The following is a 23,560-nucleotide window of genomic DNA, read 5'->3' on the forward strand; positions in this document are numbered from 1 at the left end:
AAAATGAAATAACCAATAATCTTTCAACTTTTCTTGAGATTTTTTTCTTGAGCATGTTAAGTGTTAACATCTAACAAAAAGGAAGATACTTGATACTTGATGGAGTAATCTCTTCGGCAGCTCATACAGGAAGCTATACTGGGATGATGAATAAAGTGAGCCACTGGAAGGAGTGTCATGAAGTGCAGAAATGGTTATTGATAGCCGAGTGCAAGTAAAAATCAAGCTATTGGCCTTAAATCATTTGGGATCCAACAGGGGGCTGCATCATTCTGATGGCAGGGAGAGCAGCCTCCTTGAAACTGGACATTACCATTGTGTTTACAGCTGAGCTGGGTAGGTTGTCCCAGTTCTTTTAATTGTTCTTGGATAGGAGAAGAACTTGAAGGGGTCGATTGTGGCCTCACGTATGATGTACTTCAAGTTGTGATCAAGTTGTGAAAAATGGGATTTGCAGTATAGAACAACCTTGAACACTAAACAAAAGAAGCTAATACAGGAGAGCTATTCAGGATCAGCTCATTCTTTCAATGTGTTTGCTTCCCCACTGAGAGCAAATAGAAGAAAGGAAAAAATAACGAGTGAAAAGGAATTATACAAATAATTCGATCAATACATTATTGAATAATGGGAACATGGTCCAATGACACAATGTTCACCAGGGCCCATCTTACAAAGAGTTGTCATTGATCCGATCCACATCAAGTATATGGAAATCCATCAACGTCGTAATTTTTTTATTTATAAAATATTTGCACTGAATGTCCTTCGTAAAAAAAAGAATCACATTGAATCTTCAAGCGAACAATGAATGTAGGAATATACATCATTTCTAGAAAATATATATTTTGAACGAACATGTATTTTAGATGTTGACGTTGCTGGCTTTTCATAGTTGTGGTTAACATGGATCAATCGTAACTCTTTGTAAATCAGTGCCCAGAACTGCTGTTCTATAAAAAGATGGAAAGCTGTCGATATATCGCACATTTCTTGGTATTGTAGTATTTAGTGATATCCATCAGTAGAATTTGGGAAATTTATTTGGAGGTTTTGACAGCAAGGTTACAGGAAAAAATCCATCTTGCCGCCATTGTACCAAATTACTGATCCTCCCGATAAATTACATGCGCCAAGAATAGAAATGCAACAATGTATTTTGTTTTTAATATACATAATGCTTGAACTGTAATATCTTCTACATAATGTCATGTAATTATTACACAAATAATATGTAGACATAACACGTTTTTTTTCAAACAAATATCATATATCCGGGTACTTATTAAAACTTGATGTTGGAATAGCTCGAATATTCGCCAGATAATACTGTGCTCTGACTACAAACTTTATTTTTCAGTGAACACTACTGTTTGAACAAGAATATCAAGTTAGATTTAATAAATATTGACTATTAAACAAACCTGTAACATGGAAAAAGGTTAGATTCCAACATTTACGATACAGTGAGTGCATGTCATGCGGCGGTATGCAAATGAGTGAAATAATGATGTCATATCCAAAATATATCTTGTTTTGGTGCATTTTATCACATCACTGTTTATATTCGCCATGGTACAGGTATATATCATCTTTATGGTAGCTTCATTTGTAAGCTTTATAGTTTAACCGTAGAAAATAATAGTCCGTTTTTAATTGAATAATATACATAAAATTACGTCATAAAAGTTTCTTTACCACCATATCAATTCTCATTGACAGATTCTTTGTAAACTGAAGTGAGAATGTCAGTTTATATCACATTTTTAAACACTTTTGTTACAAAGCCATGGTATTAATGTAAATTTGATTTTCAATTTAAAAAGTCGATTTTGTCGATGTGGAGCGTTGTGGCCCAGTGGATTAGTCTTCGGACTTTGAAACAGAGGGTCGTGGGTTCGAATCCCAGCCATGGCGTAATTTCCTTCAGCAAGAAATTTATCCACACTGTGCTGCACTCAACCCAGGTGAGATGAATGGGTACCCGGTAGGAAGAAATTCCTTGAATGCTTTGAGCGCCTAGGCAGCCCAGCTAAAGCCGGGTAATGATAATAGCACGGCCCGCTGGGAGAACAGTTTTCGGAACTGAAGCGGCTTGAATTCCCTGGGTAAATATACCTATATTATTATTATTTTTTGCTCGCTTGCGTCGGTCGTGCGCGACTATTGACACATTTCCTCCATACACCGTGCTGTGCCCCCAATAACTTTGGACTCATCATGCCACTGTTGGCAATGATATCAAATCGGGTATAATAATGACACTTAATATCAAATATAGGCATATGCTGTAATTATATGCAACGTTTATCATAGCGCTTTTAAGCGTTATGATAACGCCACGCTAGCAAACATTGTATTAAAATACAATTTTTTAAGCGCAGCATATACTGTGTTATCACTGCCTTTTAGCACTGCCACTCTGCTCGGGTGCTTGGGAATTCAAGGAATGTCCTCCTACCTGGTACCCATTTACTACACCTGGGTGGGGAGTGACAGATGTAGACAAATGCCGTGCCAGAGGAAGCAAGTGTTGTTGTATGAGGTATTCGAACCCCGGATCTTGTGTTTCAAACTCCGGCGATTTATCAACTGAGCCAGAGTACTCTCTACAAACTGACAAGACGATTCGCATAATACTTGTTTGTCACTTGTTTTGACATGAGAGTTTTTCTTTTTCTGTATTTTACGGTATGTTGCTTCCTATTGTGATGTATGATTATGAATACGCGAACATGAAAAAGTACATAACCTTTGTATATAAACAGGAATCATTCTCATCCCACGCAGGCAAACAAACCCTTACCCACAAAAAATGGCGGAGTTTTCTGGAAACAATTACATATATTAATGGCTTGTGCCATTTTTCTCGATCATTTGAATGTGGCTCTAGACATGCTAGATGATATTATATTAAAATTATTCGGTTCAAAACATAGAAATACATAACAATACTATACTACTACTACTATTACTACTACTACTACTACTACTACTACTACTACTACTACTACTACTACTACAACTACTACTACTTCTACTACTACTACTACACTGTTAGAAAATTTCTACTTAAAAAACAAAAATTCCTGCAGCAGAGTCTCGAGAACACCTGTTATCTAACTGCGCTGTGTAATCTTTACAGAAAATAGATATTTGGTGTATGTGCCCTTACAAATTTATGGTAATAAAACTGTTTTCCCCCTTTTTAAAACAGACCTGTTCTGTAAAATTCTATGAAAATTGTATAAAATCTTTCCTGTTTTAACAATTTACAGAATGCTTTGGTTACTTCTTTATGTAAAATCTGTTTTTTTTTTATTTTTCTTCTGTAAAATCTTCTGTTTTTAACAGTGTACTACTACTACTACTACTACTACTACTACTACTACTACTACTACTACTACTACTACTACTACTACTTCTACTACTACTACTACTATTACTACTACTACACTCTAAAAAAATGAAGTGCTAATTCAGCTCTTAAAGAGCGTGTATAGTGACTCGTTCAAATTTGAACTAGACAAATCAGCACTCCGAAGTGCAGTCACTATACACGCTCTTTAAGAGCTGAATTAGCACTTCATTTTTTAGAGTGTACTACTACTACTACTACTACTACTACTACTACTATTACTACTACTACTACTACTACTACTACTACTACTAATAATAATAATGATCAGAATCATAATGATAATAGTAATAATAATAATAACAATAATAATAATATGTCCGTTGTCAGTAGATAAGCCGTCATATTATAAGGCGCTAAAGCGTTCAAGGGATATATATACATGACACAAAGGTCCAAGAACCAAAATGAACATGTTTAAAAAAATTACAACATTATCTTAGATAAAAAGTAATAGCAACAACTAAAACAGACTAAAGATCATCGAACAAAAAACATACATAAATGCATTCAACGCGAAAACTATTTTAAATCTATTAACCATGCTTGTGTATGTTGTAAGTAAGGACAAGGGATGTTTGTATTTGCACTGAAGTGTCTTTGATCGTGGTTTAAAAGCGTTGTATTTTTTGTCTTTGTACTGTATTACAAGCGCCTTTCAGTTCATGTAATCATACGCGTATTAACACTCGCAAGAATCAAATCTCCAAACGAAAACAGAAAATAAAGGGAATATACATGGTGGGTAATCCCCCACCCCCAATAATGGGCAAATACACGTTGGAAGGGTCAATTTCCACGTAATCATTGTTGCGTAAAATTTACAAAATGTTCTCATTTCCCCAAACATTAGGTAAACTTTTTAGAATGAAAATTCAAGCAAAATGTCGGTTCAGGGCGCGTACAAAGGATTTATTCTATTTCTTATCTTTGCAAGAATTAAGCCGAAAAATTATCATACATATGTTATTGATAGAGAAAGTATACGTTCAATTTTCTCTAATTTAACAGATAAGATATCTTATCTCAGCTTGCTTCTTTCGTTCAAATCCGCCTCGGTCTGGCGTCGTTTAATTGGCAAGGTGTTAATCCACAATTTGCCACTCTCGACCCAGGTGCTAAATGTTTACCCGGTAGGATGTGAAAGTAATTGTAGATTGTCCAGTACCGTGTACGCATCACCACAGGCGACTGACTGGAATACTCCCCAGGGAGTGGGAATGACTGATTAAATCTAATGACTGGGGTAATAACATATGTAAAGCGCTTAGACACGTCGTTCTGATGTATTAAGCGCTAGCAAAAAAATGTGGTGTTAACCGGTGTACATAGAGGACAACAACCAGTTATTTTACACCGTTGTTAAATTGGTGGTGTTAGTTTTACACCTGTAGGTGTTATTACAACACCATTGGTAGTTACATTTACACTCTTTGGTGTTATATTCAATCTTTAGGGTGTAATTTTAACATCTCAGGGTGTGATCCTCTATTAACACCAATTGTTGTCAGTTTTAACACCACAGTTTTTACAGTGTGTAAAAGCGGATTATTATCATTATTATTATTATCATTATCATTATTTTATTATCATTGTTATTATTAGCTTCTTGGAAATCTCCTCGGAGATAAAAGCTTGTCCCATCATTTTCACACTGTGCAAGTACTTGAATGTATTTTGAGGCGCAGTTGTCATGGTTGTGAAGCACGCAACAATCGTGATAACATCATCACAGTTGGATTTTCAGTTTTCACATACCCGAAATTGAAAAAAAAAATCAAATACAAATATTTTTGCTCATAACTGTCACGTGGCATGACATGAAATGTTCATAGTCCCCTGCGACCCAGGGTAGTGCTATCTTCGTATGACGTTTTATTTGCCAGAGTTCTATCAAACGCTATATCTAAGCTGAAAAAAAAACATTCGAAGGGTGTAATGATCATGATGATAAAGGAACTCATGTTCTATCACGTGCCGCATATTATGTTCTTTGAAAATGAATTATGACAGTTTTGAGAAATGGAGGTGATGAAATTTGAGAGAGATGAAAGAAGACAGATAGTACGAGACAGTGGGTGTGTCATTGTGTGTGTGTTTATGTGTGTCAGAGAGAGGGAGAAAAAAAAAACTAAGGCACATAAACGAAAATGTGAACTTTTGTGTGTGGGCCGAGGGTGGGGTGAAATCTTGTGTGTGTGAACAGGTTTGCCCCTTTGATATTAAGGGGGGATGTGGTTGAATTTGAGGGGCTCTTTCTGACAAGCAAATATATAACAAAGGCTATCACATCAACCCCGCACCCAGTGGCGGACCGTGACCCCGAGGAGACAAAGCATTGGGGGGGGGGGGCACGGCATTGTTCACAAAAAATGCAGTGCCCCCCAATGCTTTGTCTCCTCCGGGTCACGGTCCGCTACTTCCCACACCCTTAAAAAGCAGTCTCCCCCCTTTAAAATGTTTTACTCCAAATATGGAGCATATTTCAATCAGCTGTACAATTTCAACCTCCCTCATACTGTGTTTATGTTCACGTGTTCACAAGCCACGGCGTGTTTCACTTCAGCAAGAAATTACCCACATTATGCTGCACTCAACCCAGGTGAGGTAAATGGGTACAGGCAGTAAGCTATTCCTAAAAAAGGCTGTGCGCACCGGAATCGGCAGACGAGCTCAGCCGGGGTAATACGAGCACCTGAAGCACATAGCTAGGTGAATACGTGCGTCATTATTTTGTCATATTTTGTACGGTACGTGGCTTAATGAATTTTCGTTAAATCTATAGAAAAAATTATACACCCCTTACCCACAACTTTCATCATAGTTATATAATAATAGACTCATCTTATAGGCATATCTAATCTAAACAAAAAAATGTATCATTGTCGTTAATACCTGTACCTTAATAACCCCCGCTCCCTAGAAATTGCAGTGTAATCTTTATAATTTGATTTTTTTTTCTTATTTACTGTTTATTATGTTGAATACTATATTGTCAGGCACCTTGAGCATCCATTGGAGCTGATTATTTGCGCACTATAAATATTGTTTTGTTATTATTATTATAAGTATTATTATTTACAATCACAAAGGCATGTGGGAAGTTCAGTCATATATCTATTTAAATGTCTCCTTGTACATCCTGATATAAGTAATACTGTTATATTTATTCAGGGTAACCGCTTCAGTTAGTATGAAACTGTTCTATCATTACTCAATGAATCGACCGGGGATCGATGCGACATCGGAAAGACGTGACCATGCATGGGGGATGGCGCGCGCGCCGCGGCGTTTCATCAACATTTTCTTTCGATAAGTCACAGATCTGACAAATTTCCTTGATTTTGATTGGCTGAGAAGCACTGTGACCTTGGTAACTGTCGGATAAAACGTCCGACAGGTCCCTAATCAGGGGGGGGGGGGGGCGTTTCATGAAGGGACTTGTCGGACGATTTATCCGACAAGTCCCATTTTATCCGACAGTTACCATAGGAACAGTGCCTCTCAGCCAATCAAAATCATGGAAAGATGTCAGATCTGAAAACTTGTCGGATGAAAATATTGATGAAACGCTCCCCAGGAAACGTTCCCAAGGGCTCAAACCTCTGCGATTCGAAATTTCACCCATGCAGCTTGCATTACAGGCGCACGACACGACGCCCAGATTTGGCGCCACAACTAGCTTTTTGACCAAGCTCCACTGACGTAACTGTAACTGTGTTTTCTCTGATCCGAATCAGACTTTAAACAGCGGGTGGCTTTGAAAAAAAATTGAAAATGAAACTAATCAACTGTTGGCTCAGTTTGCATGTTTGGGTAAAGATAAATGCCAGGTTTGGTGGAGATTTCAAAATGAGTTCGTAAAGAATCCAATGAAATAACCAACAAAGTGTTTACATGTATGGAATCTTGAAGATATTGTGTAATTGCTAAGAAATTAGCAAAATAAGCTCGATATATTTCGGCAAATCGTCCGGTCTTCTTCCAAGCAATAATAATACATGCCCCCGCTTGCCCTTATCGTGTTGGTGATCTTACTGATTTCAAAATTTCACAAAATTAAAACATAAATTTGTATAAATATACCAGAATCCCGTAACACAAAGTTTAGCGATTGATCGTGTGCTCTAATTTCACGATTGATTGTACATTGTTGTCAATGGAATCAATCGTAGAAAAGGGTTCTACGATCATAACTAAGCTTTGTGTTACGGGCCCCAGGTAGGCCTATAGTTTTCGGATAAAATTAAACACTACCGTTGTTTACAGAATTCCTCATGATATCAGTGATTACTGCGACAACTTTCATTTATCACTCGGAAAGTACTTTTATAAAACATAAAATTAAACAATTCTCGTTATTATCCGGGCCTACGGGGAAATGGAACATAAATCCTTACGTTTCCTGAATATTGGCAACTAGCATGGGTGTCAATCGGGGAGGGGGGATATACCCCTCCCCAATATTTCAGGTATTCAGGGGGAAGGCCTGTGAAATAATCCCCCAATAATTTGAGTTCGAACATTACATTTTCTAGTGATGAATCATATGGCAAGTTATTTTAACTATAACAAATGTTATTATTATCATAATTATTCATTATTATTATTAATATTATTATCACTATCATTAAAATCATAATATCAATAGTAGTTATGATGCTTATTATGATAATTATCATAAGGGTGTTATCGATGGTAATCTCATTTACGCATAATGACCATTGGACCTCTGATATTGTTTTGCTCATAATTTTCTTACGTTTGTTTGAAACAATTTATTTCGAAAACTGCTACACACAGATGAATGGATGAAGAAAAAGAAACTACAGGATGAAATAAAATAAAATGTTCGTGGACATGTTCATGATTATGTTTTTATTCTTGACATTATTTTACTCCTTCCAGCAACCAATCGCATGTGATCTGCCTCCTTTATTTTACCATCATTTGAAATATCACTATTAGTGTTCATCTATAATCAAGTTAAATAGGAGAAATTGCAAAAATGGGACTTGAAATTTTAAAGAATTCATAAATCAGATATAACAATGAAAACCGATAAGAGTCGTGAAAGTGATTAATTTTCAGGTCATATTTTTTTTCAAAAACTTGAGCTCGCGCTTCGCGCTCGAATTACTGATGCAGTACGTATAAGCTCTTCGTCTTGTAAAAATAAAGTTATCTAAAATTGTACTTAAAACTTTCGTCTTATAAGAACTACCCATCCCCTATTGGCATACAAACTTGGGTTTAAAGGACAACAACCCCCAAGAAAATATCATGACCAAGAAAGGAGAAAAGAAAGAACTGACAGGGAAAAGGGTGGAGATATATATCTTTTTAAATATCATGTTAAAATCTATCACAAAATTAGATTTTGTATTAAAATTGTCTAATTGTTTGCTCGCTTGCTTCTCTCGCTTGCATATATATATTTTTTCATTATACATTTTGCATTTCATGCCATGTCTCGCCCTTAAAAATGTAAGACCCGTAAGGCCACTGCCCCCTTCAAACGAAATGACAAAAAAAATTCTTAACAGAGAACAACATTTATGTCATTCACCCCCTCCCCCCACCAACCATGAACACAAATAAACACCCATGGCAACTGACATGTGGGGAAGCGGGGAATTTCAGTCATTAACGAAGTATGCGGATGTCTGACAATACCAAACAATTTTTTCAAAGGCAGCTAATCATTTGCGGCGGAAGCCAAGAAATTTAGGGGGGCTGAAAAGGTTATTGCTCCCGATTGTTCCCTATCCCAAAAATATAGGGGGGGGGGGTCCACCTGAAAATTAAGGATGGATACAAGATAAAAAATAACATTAAAAAAAGGTTATCAACCTAAACTTTAAGGGGGGACGTGGAAAAAAATTGAAAATGAAACTGATCGATTGTTGACTCAGTTTGCATGTTTGGGTAAAGATAAATGCCAGGTGTGGTGGAGATTTCAAAATGAGTTCGTAAAGAATCCAATTAAATCACCCACAAAGTGTCTACATGTATGGAATCTTTAAGATATTGTGTAAGTTGACCAGCAAAAAAAAGGAAAAAAAGTTATCAACCTAAATTTTAGGGGCACAAAACTTTAGGGGGGACGGAGGAAAACAAATTGACAAGCAAAAAAAAAAAGAAAACAAAAAATCACATATAAACACATGCTTAAACGATACGCCCATTTCCCATCAAATTAAATGAAGAGAGATATTTTGATGGAAGGGGTCAAGACGGTGAAGACGTTGGTAGTGGTGGTAATGATAAAGATGACGATGATGGTCATGATGGTGGTGATGATGGTCATGATGATGGCAATGATAATGATTATGATGGACAGATGATGGTGATGATGATAGTGATGTTCATGATAATGATAGTGATATGATGATGCTGCTGCTGCTGCTGATGATGATGATGGTGATGATGATGGTGATGATGATGGTGATGATGATGATAGTGATAATGATGATGATAGTGATGTTCATGATAATGATAGTGATATGATGATGCTGCTGCTGCTGATGATGATGGTGATGATGATGATGATGATGGTGATGATGATGATGATGGTGATGATGGTGATGATGATGATGATGATGATGATGCTGCTGCTGATGATGGTGATGATGGTGATGATGATGATAGTGATAATGATGATGATAGTGATGTTCATGATAATGATAGTGATATGATGATGCTGCTGCTGCTGCTGATGATGATGGTGATGGTGATGATGATGGTGATGATGATGATGATGATAGTGATAATGATGATGATAGTGATGTTCATGATAATGATAGTGATATGATGATGCTGCTGCTGCTGATGATGATGATGATGGTGATGATGATGATGGTGATGATGATGATGATGGTGATGATGATGATGATGATGGTGATGGTGATAATGATGATGATGACGAAGATGGCCAAATGATGATGATGATTATGATGATTATGGCGATGATGATAATGGTGGTGCTGCTGCTGCTACTGCCGCTGATGATGATGAAGATGACGAGGGCGGTAGCGGTGATGATGGTGATGGTGTTAATGATGATGATGGTGGTGGTGATGGTGCACGGTGATGATGAACATTTCATAAAAATAACAGTAAGAAAAAATACCAAACAAGAATAATAGTGATAATTTTATTCATTCTTGTGCCTTTTGCACTTAGAACCCTTGATAAACTATTGATCTGTATTTATCTTCATACATCTCATGCATATCAACATATTTCAAAATAATAATCAGGTGTTAAGTGACTTACAATCATGGCTGTTCCGGATGTAACTGCTTTTCGGCGATACTCCAATTTAAAATACACGTTATCAATAGTTAATCTTTATCCCGATAAATGCAGTCGGTATACACCGATGTCATGCATATTTAAACAGGCATCATGCAATGCCTAATGTTACTCCAAAATTAGAATCGACGCACACCTAGTTAAACTGCTACCAGCTATAGCTGCATCGTATCAGTATGATGAATCCAACTACACAATGATGTATACCTGGGTGAATATAACGACTGGCAATTCCTCGCTTGAGAAAAAAAAATGGTTCACTACATGTGTAAATTTCCCCGTAATTACAAGGCGAATTCCTTTACGAATGGTTCATTTAATAAATCACATAAGAAAATCAGATACGGATATCCATTCTTAAAAGCTGATAATAAACAGTCGAAAGCAATTTATTTTACGATGTTGCTTCATGCCGCAATGACACCAAAACGAATGTATATACACATTCACAAGATGACCTGCAATTAATAAAAGAGGTGGCACCAAAATGCGGTTTATTATTTTCATCATGTCCATTGTTATGACTAGCTAGGCAACTCCATCCCCGGGCGGTTCCAGTGTCCCCGTAATAAATTCATGACGAATAATCAATTTGCGTCAATTCAAAAGGTATGAGCTGCATACCCTTAAACACATTTATTCACATTATTAGCAGAACAATATGCAAATATACATAATATTATTGTGCGTAAAAGCAAGCGGTTTTTATCAATTTCATTTTTTAGTACTTCCCTGTCACGATCTGCATTATTGTTTGATTTAAAGAAATGCTAATACTGATAAACTGATTTATATAGCGCAGAAACCATGTGAATAAATGTTTCTGAGCTGTAAAAGCTCCTGAAATGATTGAAAGATAAATAGAAAAGGAGATAAAAATGTGCGGAAACTAATAGAAAAGACAGGTCTTTAGTCTAAGTTTGAACGTGGGTGAGATTGAAAATAAAGAGGCTTTAATAGGAGGAAAATATTTTGCATATTAATGGGGCAGAAAGAAGAGGATCGAGGGTATTTGTATTCCAGTTCGCCGTGATTTAGCCGTGAACCAGAATAGCCTGGTGGTTAGTCGCTGCCCGGAAAGCAGTAGATGGCAGGTTCGAATCCAACTGGTTCCAATTTTTTCTGACTTATGAATTTTCATTAAGATCGAGCATGCGATCTTAAATAGGCCTACAGAAGGTAAATGCCGACAAATTGGTTTACAAATCGTAGGTAGGGTTATTTATATATAATGTTGCATTGCTCCCAGGTTGTTAGAAGCTCTTGCCGTTCTCTCAGTAACAACATCAACAAAAGAATCAGTAATAAACACATAAGAGAAAATGCATTATATTCAAATAATCTATGTAATGGATAATGGCATGAAAACATGCATGGATCCATTCTTATATTGACGATCAAAAAGCGCATGGCTAACTTTTTTGAAAGCTTATACGGGGTATAAGATTTGATGGGGCTAAATTTCCTTTGTCGTGGTTAATTAAAAGCTAGCTACAATTACGAGGCGAGGGGCTTTTTCTCTGATTTTAATGATGGTGCTGCAGTCACGAATTTTAAGGAAACTAAAAAATCCAAATAATACCTGGAATAGTTCATGTATATGCGAAAGTTATAAATAAATGATCAACGTTTTTTTACCAATGTGAGCATCACATATGATTCAAATAATAAAGAAATGACTGTCATGAAAATGACATCAACACAGTTCGATCCCCTTGTCATGTATGTCAAACAAAATCCATGTAAATGTTAGTGTTTTCCATCAAATTGACTAAAATTATAACAATTAACACTTAATAGCGTTTTTATTTGTATCATAGCGCTATGTAAGACTATATTGTATTATTCGCTTATATATAATATTGAACAAGCAGAAAATACTCCCCGCCGGAAGAACAGCTTGTAGCTAAAGTAGCTATCACTGGTTAAACATGGGTTATTATAATTATCGTCATCATTTTCATCATTATCGTCACTATCATTATCAGCATTATTATCATAATCATCATCATTATAGTTATCAATATGATTATTATTACTATCATCATCATAATCATCATTATATTATGATTATTATTATTAGAAGTATTATTTGTAGTAGTATCGTCATCATCATTATCATCAGCATCATTATTATCATTTCTTTAATCAATTATAAATCACAGCTCGTGGGGTATCAATCCAAACATGGAGCGACAGTTTAGTATTTGCAACAGAGTTCAGCATAAAACCGAGTACATAGCCGAGGATATGTTGCCTGAGGCAGAAGACATGAAAGGGGCTGATTGCGCTATAATGTGAGAAGAATGGGTACAAATAGCTTGATAATGATATATTCATGGTTCTTAGAAGTTGCCTTTAAAATCATTGAACTCTGAGAAATGAATATGTCATGGTCCTTATCAGAATTTCATCGTCTCATTGCGTGGGTGGATAGAGTTTGGTTTTACTGGACCTAAGATTTCCCTTTGGGATAGGGGGAAACTAATCGAATAAAATTATTCAGTTAAACTTCCTTCTGATTCCAAAAAAGGAATCTCAATGAATTAAGAAAAAAAATGTTGGAATTTAATAGACAATTTGACAATTGTATGAAGACAAGTTTCTCCCCAACAAGGATGTGATTCCTTCTTAAGAGTTGAATGAGCAAGATAAGTTTGGAAAAGGGTGATTTGTATCGTTAGGAAACGAATAATTATCAACCAAACATAAGTTACACAAAAAAAACGTGTTATTTGTACTTGACAGTCCTTTGTGGTCTGAATTTGTGAATCTTCTCACAATGGAAGATAGCTTATGACGAGGCAAAGTGCATTTATCAAGGACAAAAGTGCAATTTGATAAATCGTGGTTTGTCCAAATACAAACATGACAAAAGTGTGAATCCAAGGATGAGCTTTTTGTCCAAGAGTGCCCATGCCATGCCATTTCTATACACAACGATAACCATTGTCCATTTATTATCATTTTCTATAAGCTTTGGAGAAGAATAATAAAAAACTTATATATATAACATATAGTTCTATTGTGCGTTTCGATCTGCGTTTGCTATAGGTAAGACTTTGGTTGCCTACTCTCTGTGTGGATACTATAAGGGCCGTATTCTGAAGTACGGTTTAACTTAAAGTCAGGCTTAACGTTATGGTTTAAGTATGGATAGCCAATTGTTACATAAATCAATAACAGTAGAAATATCATATTTCAGCTCATATGGCTCTCAACTCATTTATAATTATCTAGAAAATATAAATAGATGATTGTCTTCACCATCGATGAATCGGGAAAGAGCACAGTAAACATAAGAAACATACAACTTAATGCAAATTCTGACACTTTTGGATTACCATAATTTTAGCTCAGAGTTAGACCATGGTCTAAGTGAAACCTGACTTCAGAATACGGGCCTAAATGTCTGATTCTATTTTTGTAGAAGAAATTTAAAACATCAGTCCATTCTAATGTATGTTCTTCAAGCATTTACATTTCTAGACAGTCGATGGAGTGGGATAATTGAATTTATTGTTAGACGAGAATTTTCACGTTTGGATGATCATCAGATCACGCTGCTATGATATAAATTTGCGTGGGTAGTCTCCTCCCCCTAATAATGCTAACGGCTCGACCCTTTTGGATAATCACCTGCGTGTAGACAGTATATGCGATATTACATGAACGCATTTTGCAATGAGTTGACATCACCTTACGGTATGTAATGAACATGACCCTGTGCTGAAGCGGGGGTGCTGGAGTTGCTGAAGCACCCCCCCAAAAAAAAAAAATCCGTGGGGGTGCTGCGTGTATTATTCTCCATATTCAGCATTACCAGGTATTCTGGAAGATGTGTGAAAATGGAGACATGACACAAAGATGACCATCTTCTTGTAGTGAAACCCTTAATTTGTTCTCTTTTAATTTTTGCTTTGCTTGTCAAATTTCTCAGGACCAATTTCATTTCCGTTTTATTGTGAAAACCCCTCTTTTTTAAAGTTCGCATCAGCGGCCCTAGTAAAAATCTTTCCCAGGTCCCTGGTAATGAAGTGCGTTTCACATTATGTAGCATATTTAGGACGTATAATTCTGTGTAGAAATTACTCATTTTCCATTGGTGATTTACATTTCACATAACAGAAGAAATACATATTACAATTATATCATTATAAAAAAAAAATCTATTGAGGTAAAATTATTTATTCTACCTCTATGTTTGTACTGATCTGTAGCCAGGGGGTGAAGCAAAGGTTTTTGACAATTGGGGGGGGGGGGGGGCCGGGGCTGGAAAGACGATCCAAGGGTGATGTAATTTTTCTCGATTGAATAATGAATTCTTCTTATTATTATTTTCAATATTGTTGTGATCATTATCATAATTTTTCATGTCCATTATTATCATCAGCATTATTATCATCATCACTATCATCTTCATCATCATCTTCATCATCATCACCACCATAATCATCACCATCATCACCACCATAATCATCACCATCATCACACCATCTTTGTTATCATATTTATTCCTAATACTGCGCTTTTCTCATTAGACTAAAATCGCTTACAATTAACATGATTAATCAAATCAAACTGTACAAAACTGTACAACATTTTAACATTGTGAATCACATCTCCACACAGTCAAATATGCGAACACACTGCGAACATCAAACTGTAGCGTTGTACACATTGTGACATTACCATCACACTGTTAAATCTGAGCATTTTAACATTGTGAGTCATATCTCCACACAGACACAGTTCACTATGTGAACACACTGTGATCACACGGTGTGAAACTGTGTTCTTTCTAGCAAGGATACAGCAGGGATTAAAGTCTGTAGAGGTGTTGTGGCGCACTGGATAAGCCTATGGACGTTGCCACCACAGGGACCGGGGTTCGATTCCCACCATATGCACTCGCGTCCTTTGGCAAGGCGTTTATCAACATTTGCCACTCTCCACCCAGGTGCGGTAAACGGGTAAACGGGAAATTTTTGAATGCTGGAGCGCCCGCCTAGGGTAGCCGTGCAAAAGCCGTGGAAAGAGGATAGAGCGCTTATGAACATTGTATAAGCGCTATATAAATGTTGCATATTATTATTATGTTTATCATTATAAACGATTGGCATGGTAGATATATAATTTTGTTTACTTTGTATCATGTCATCTATCAAGTAAATTGCTCAGAGGCAAAACCAAAAAAAAACACCCCCCCTCAAAAAAAATGACAAAGGACTCAGACACATAAGTAGACATACTTGAAAACAAAGGCAAATTTTAGCTCCAATAATCCTTTGCAAATAGTGAATCAGATTTCTATAATGTTTTGTAAGCCCACATGAATGTGACGGGGTCGCGATCACACCGCGTGATCTCCACGTGATACACAGTGCTATAATGGAAATTTAGAAAATGGGAGTACTTGCTCTAATTTTCTGCATTGTTCCCAGCAGTCCCTTTTCAGCAAACCTATGTCACATATGTCGCCTTGATAAACCTTATTTTGCAAAAGCTTAAAGTGATTGGTTAACATTGGTTTGACTTTAAAAAAATCTGAGCTAGAAGGTCACACTTGTCACCTGTGTCTGTGATATGTCATAAAAATGAAGCCCAGAAAAAATTGCGTTCGAAAATAATTATTTAGTGCTTCAAAAATTGAACTATAAAGTGACCGAAAACACCATCTTAATTTCATCCCATACACTTATGTGTACTATTTAGGCGTCTATAAGACGCCTATTTACATAATCAGTGTTTGCCTTGTAGTTTTAGCTTTTCATTCTCAATAACGGTTGTTTTCAGGGTTTATTAGTTCTAATACATGCACTTGTACACATGTTTCATCTTGATTTGAGAATTTTTTAAATCGGCTGCTCACAAAGCTTAACAATGCCTTTAACAATCGCCTAACATTATTCATGTGCAGTCATGGAAAGAACATTCATTTTAATGTACTGGTAATGACAAATATCTCACGGATGTGCTTGGAAGTGGAATTTCCCCAAATGACTTCTTTGCCCCATCGAGTAGCAAATAATTGTTTCATAACTTCTGACGTCAGGGCTCGCAGAGCTCTCAATAACCAGTCCTATATTGATAAAGCCTAATATACTGACATGTTATTTCATATCGTGGAAATATGTGAAAAGATTTTAAACTAAAATTGAATGAAAATGTTATAATCAGACTACTTGACGTTCTTAGTAACGATTATATAAAGATAATAAAGTAAATCTTTGAATAATTAGAGTATAGCCGGTTGGAATGTTTACATTGATGTGTTAATAAAACAAATCGATAACATTCTCTCCAGATTAGGATATAAGGATTGATTTGAATTTGGAGTTCGGTTAATTAATCAACATGTTTTACGAAATTTGCACCAAGCATGATTGTTTTACTATGGCATAAATGAAGAGATAGATAAATGGATATATGTATAAGTTATATATACAGAATAGGCAGTACGTGGGTGATGTTTAGAGGTTGGCAAACGTGATATGTAATCCACAAGATAAAACATATTTCTGTTATTTATCAGTTTACCCGGTAAAAAGAGTTATTATGATCATATTCTGTTTGAACCTCTTTCTGCCTCCATGATAAACCGTCAATGTCATTATTTAGACATACAAATAAAAGCTTAAATGGAGGTTAAATAAAAGAATGAGTGAGCAAATCGGAGGAATTCTAAAAGGTCAGTAATGCTAGGCGCCTCCCAGGGCATACCATACGCCCACTTCCGAAGGCTATAGCGTAGCATCCCTATAAGCATTTGAAACAATAGGTGATTAATTACTTAGTAAGTAGGATTTAAATAAACACTTGCAGCACCGGGGGAGGGGGGTCATGCTCCCTAACGATTAAAGGGGTGGAAATTGTTATAACTATTTTAGCTATTTTTTGCCACCTTAAATGCTCACTTCCACCAGAGTAGATTTCAAATTACGATTACAAGGTTCAAATTTATAGCTTATTTGAAAAAGTTCATATTTGCACTCTTTTAGGTGCATAAATATGGTTAGCTTTGTCATTAAAGATACATAAATTTGTGCACGCGTGTGTACAGCAATATATTTGACGGGGGGGGGGGTGGCCACACACCAACACAAAAAGTCAACAGCGAACTTGATATTAACCATACTGCCTGTGAACAAATTTGCGGTAAAAGCCTTGGTAACGATGTGCACCCCTTTTCAATGTTAGGGAGCAGGATCACCCACACAGTGTTGCAAGTAACTGTGGATCGATTGTTTGATAGATTGGTTGATTCATTTACTCATTGGTGGTAAAAATCCTATTCAGCTACTAGTCTGGTTTACAAAGGAGTCGTGCAAAAGAACAAAAAGACTTAAAGCATACATGAAAGTATCCGTTGATATCAAAAGAGAATGTAACACAATAAACAAAGAAAATTGAAATAAGCAAGTTGAGTGTATGTAAAGTGGAAACAATATAGGTATTCACTAAATATGATATGATAAATGTAATTATAAGTCAACGTTTTTCGACATTTTATTGCAATTCTATGAAGATTATACTACAAGTCGACATCCTTACTATGTTTAACAAATCAATGCTAATGAAAAAAAATATTATAAAGTCTATCACGGCATGTGCAGAAAAATTCCATTTCCATTCTTCAAATGGAACAAGGGTAGTTCAATTTTTATTGTTGCAACTTTGATGTGTGTAGTATTTATTAAACCACATTTAGCAGTCTAATGGTGTAAAGTTGAACAAATTTGCAAAAAATGCGAAAATTTTATTCACCTTGGAAGGTGCACGACTGCACCTTTTAGGGTTGAAATGAAAAAGATAAACAATAATGGAACATTTCTGCACCTTTTTGATAAATAGGGTGCAAGAGAGAGAAAGATAGATAGAGAGAGGGGGAAAGAGAGAGGGAGAGAGAGATAGAGAGAGGGGGAAAGAGAGAGAGATAGATAGACAGAGGGAGGGGGAGCATGGGCGGAAATCTGTCCCGAAAGGTAGGGGGACAGCAGGGACTGATCCAGCCCTCGATCCCCAATAGGGGGGGGGGGCGAATTGTTTTTTCAGCCATATTGTAATCCCTGATCGGCCGAAGGTAATTTTTGTCTGTTTCATTGCAGGAGTAGTCTTCATGGTAACTTTTTAGCTTTATACTTATAAATCAACATAAACATATCATTGTCATTTAATGCGAGCGCGAAGCGCGAGCAAATTTGTTGTTGTTGAAAATTTATGTATTTTTCCTAAAATTTGAACATTCTGGGCAATGTTTGTTATCCTGAAAACGAAACTATATGCAACTAAGTACTTACTACGAACGCGAAGTGCGAGCAGAGGTTACTATAATTGATGGAAAAGGTACCTGTTAAAGAATGCTTGCAGTTAGCCATGAAGACGTTACATATTTTAAAACTGAAATAATGTGATCGCGAAGCGCGAGCTGAATTTTTTTGAAATTTTTACCTAAAGACTAAATTCTAGGCAACTAAGTACTTACTACGAACGCGAAGTGCGAGCAGAGGTTACTATAATTGATGGAAAAGGTACCTGTTAAAGAATGCTTGCAGTTAGCCATGAAGACGTTACATATTTTAACAATCAAATAATGCGATCGCGAAGCGCGAGCTGAATTGAAATTTTTACCTAAAGACTGGAAATTCTAGGCACTTTTTGCAACTTAAACATAATAGGTATATACCTAAACAATTGATGCGAACGCGAAGCGCGAGTGGGAAATTTTGAGATTTAGACCTGAGAAGGAGACACTCTATTCATGTTTTGTAAATTATGAAAAGGATGAGTAATTGGGGGTCTTCCTTACACCCGGTCCTTACATTAATAATGCGAGTGCAAAATGCAGCCAGAAAATGTTCATATACGTTTAATTTGAATTGATCGAAAAGGTACTTGTTAAGGACTGCTTGCACTTAGCCATGAAGATGTTACATATTTCAACAATCAAATAATGCAAGCGCGAATCGCGAGCTGAAAATTTTTGACATTTCTACAAAAAGAATCGAAAATTTCAATCATTTTTTTAAGGGTAGCTATATAACTAAACAATTGATGCAAGCGAAGCGTGAGCAGAAAAATTTGAGATTTAGACCTAAAAACGGGACACTCTATTCATGTTTTGTAAATCATGAAAAGGATGAGTGATAGGGATCTTTCTACATTAATAATGTGAGCACAAAGCGCGAGCAGAAAATTTTTGATATTGTGATCTGAAACCTGGATAATGATTTGAATGTTGAATATCTGAATAAACATGCGCGTGTTTCAGATTTAGACCTAGAATCTCGGCATTCTACACATCTATCAGCGAGCGCGAAGCGCGAACTTTTTGAAAATAAAATCTGAAAAAAAAAGAGTCAATTTCAGCTATATATTTAAAGCACTTTGTAGGAAAATTGTGGGGTGGATATGGATTACACTTGATAAAGAGCTGATATTTTGTTATTATTATTATAATAAACATTATTATTTGAGTTTTGACATAGGACCGGGACATTCTTATGACAAGACGTATGAAAACGATGACTATCTTCCTATTCCTCTTGCTAAGCGTGAAATGAAACAAAATGGACAATTTTATCATTAAATTAACATCTTATTTATTAATGCCTAATGAGGGCGAGAAATCTGATGATATCATGGCCTGAAAACTGGACATTTCAAGCACTTTTGTAATTATGAATAGAATGCATCAGTTGAAATATTTTTTAACCATTAATGCGAGCGCCAATCGCGAGTCAAAATCTTTGATTAACTGTCATGAAAATAATAATAATAATAGCTGTATTTATAAAGCGCCTTTTGCCAGAGGATACAAAGCGTTGCTATTATTACCCCGGCTTTAGCTCGAGCTACCATCACCGTGCGGCGCTAAGTGCATGCAAGGAATTAATCCTGCCGGGTACCCATTCACCTCACCTGGGTCGACTGCAGCACAGTGCGGATTAATTTCTTGCGAAGGAAAGCAAGCATGGTAAGGATTCGAACCAACGACCCTCTGTTTGGAAGGCGAGAGTCAGAACCACTAGACCACGACGCACCCGCAATCAATATTGAGACATACATAAATCGTCACTCAAAATGTGAGTAGCACTATCTGCTACGTTTTGACAATCAGACTTGAAAAGTGATTTTTTTTCAAACTAAATGGAATACACAAAAATAATAGGTACTGAATAATTCGAATTTTGCGAGCACTCCGTGCGAGTAGAAAATGTCAATATTCATACCATAAAGCTGTCTCTTTTACAGAGCACTTAAAAAAAACCAGTTTGTAAATCGCACCAAATAATGAAAGTTCGATTTCCGAGAAGAAATGTATAAAGCATATTAACTTCCAAACTTGATATTTAAGTTCCATATTGAAAAATCATCCAACAGGCATTGCGAGCGCTAAGCGCTAGAGAAATTTTTATATAGTAACGTGAAAGATTCTTTTTATTTTCCAAGTATTCCCCTCATCTTATTTCATTCACTCTGGAAAATTTGACAAGCGACAAAAAAACAAAACAAAGGTTTCCACCAAAAATATAAGGTCATTTAGTCCATATATTATTTCGAATGTGAATAATGCATTTTTCTCCATCATAAAATTCCCCCCATAAGTAGGGGGTACATTTGATATTGTGTTCCCCCTACTATTTTTGGTAGGGGGGACACGTCCCCCTGGGATTTCTGCCCATGAGGGGGAGGAAGGGAGAGAGGGGAGGGAAAGAAAGAAAGAAAGAAAGAAAGAAAGAGAGAGGGAGAGAGAGGGGGGAAAGAGGGGAAGAGAAAGGTGGAAACAGGGAAGAGTGGGTAAAGGCAAGAGAAGTGACGATAAGATGGAAATGACAGAAAGACTGAAGCAAAAAGATCTAAAAAGGTAAAGATATACATATATCACATCAGTAAAGCAGAGAGAGAAGAAAAACACAAGGAGAATTCAAACTTACCTTATCAGCCATTTTCAGACTAGAAATCCCCTTCCACGAATAGAGATGTCTTTCTTTATAGATGGCCCGTAAAGGCCGACATCCAAAGATACTTCCGAGAAATCTCTTTTTCGAAGAATCGAAACGTTCAGTCTAAAAGAGCCGTAGGTCAGATACTGTATTCCGGGTGATATCCTCAGTGAGTATTGCCAGATACCTTATGCTACGAACCTCTAGACATGCTATATCTATCTGATCTTGCTGCTGTATGCTACTAACCGGGGTCACGGGGGGCGTATACCCCCGGTTGGTTGCCCCAATACAAAAAAAAAATACAAAGAAACCACCAAGTGCAATTTGCTTGCTGCTCGAAGCAGCCTTCAAGCAAATAACAGACAGCAAAATCATAATCATAATCTTAACAAAAATAAAATAGTCGCATTATTTGCTCACGTGATGAATCTACTTTCATGAAAGCCTAGATTAGAATTTAATCTAGCAAAAAAGTTTGGCAAACATCCAACTGCTATCCTGATAATTTTCTTGGTTGTAGGCACCGTTACACCTAAACGCAGATGCATCTGAGACCAAACAGAAGTAGGCCAAAATTCTGTTTTTGAAAATTCAGGCGAATTTTGGGAGCGGATTTAGTATTGTACCCGATTTGATACTGGCCTTCAAAGTTTTATTTTTCATGTCATCTATTTCCATATTCAAATTGAAATAATAGCACACGCATTGAAATGACACTAATTACAAACAGAACAAAATATGTCGCATGAAAAAAAAAAATTACACAATAGACAAATATAATCAACTTGAAAACAAAATAGATACAACAACCTTCACGATAACTACATATCATGTATATAAAATCTTGCGGGGATAAAAACACAATCTTATGGGAAATTTGTGAAACAGTCAAACGCCACGAGGAAGAGGGGAGGATGTTCCCAGTAACTACAATAATTTTTTTATCTACAAGTATCGTTTTCCACATAAACACGAAATGATCATGAACGCGTGAACTGAGTATCGGATATGACAGTTGGAGTTGAAGCCCAGTAACAAGTAATAACTATATCTATAAAGAAGACGCACCTGTAATTATTTCCTAATAGAAACATGTGTTGTATTATATCAATCAAGAAAAAAGAGAGTCATCTCAATACACTGTTGAGCTTGAGCAGTGTGAACAATATCTTCACATAGTACACACTGTAAGCACACTGTGACCACACCGCGAGACACTGTGTTCTTTCTAGCGGGGACATTACAGTGATTGGTTAACATTGGTTTGACTTTAAAAAAATCTGAGCTAGAAGGTCACACTTGTCACCTGTGTCTGTGATATGTTACAAAAATGAAGCCCAGAAAAAATTGCATTCGAAAATAATTATTTAATGCTTCAAAAATTGAAATATAAAGTGACCGGAAACACCATCTCAATTTCATCCCATACACTTATGTATACTATTTAGGCGTCTTATAGACGCCTATCAGGGTTTTCCTTGTAGTTTTAGCTTTTCATTCTTAATGATGGTTGTTTTCAGGGTTTATTAGTTCTAATACATGTACTTGAACACATGTTTCTTCTTGGTTTGAGAATTTTTTAAATCAGCTGCTCACAAAGTTAAACAATACCTTTAAGTTTCAGTAGACATAAAAGATATCTGGCACAGTGTTTCCACTTTAAAGGAAATTTCCCCAAAGCCGGGAAATCCTGATTAATTTCAGATCCTTTTCGGGAAATTAAAAAATTCGGGGAAATTCCGGGAAATCAGATCATAACAATTAAACGCAGCAAATTTAGATATTCATGTTATACTTAAAACAGTTGTTTGCCCCATACGTTGCTCAAAATTTTCTGCCCACGCTCCGCGCTCGCATTTTGTAATTTTCGTTGCTA

The 23,560-nt window shown here is 36.3% G+C and overlaps 1 protein-coding gene across 1 annotated transcript in view; it reads right to left on the minus strand.

Annotated features, from left to right (window-relative positions):
• LOC121420605 overlaps positions 1-21,945 on the minus strand; it is a 45,995-nt gene extending 24,050 nt beyond the window's left edge. The window contains exon 1 of the mRNA XM_041615268.1: positions 21,673-21,945. Coding sequence (XP_041471202.1) covers positions 21,673-21,684 — 12 coding nt within the window. The 5' untranslated portion in view covers positions 21,685-21,945. The remainder of the gene's footprint in view (positions 1-21,672) is intronic.
• Between the last annotated feature and the right edge of the window lie 1,615 nt (positions 21,946-23,560).

This window comes from Lytechinus variegatus, chromosome 8, assembly GCF_018143015.1.
Source record: "Lytechinus variegatus isolate NC3 chromosome 8, Lvar_3.0, whole genome shotgun sequence".
Classification (NCBI taxonomy): domain Eukaryota; kingdom Metazoa; phylum Echinodermata; class Echinoidea; order Temnopleuroida; family Toxopneustidae; genus Lytechinus; species Lytechinus variegatus.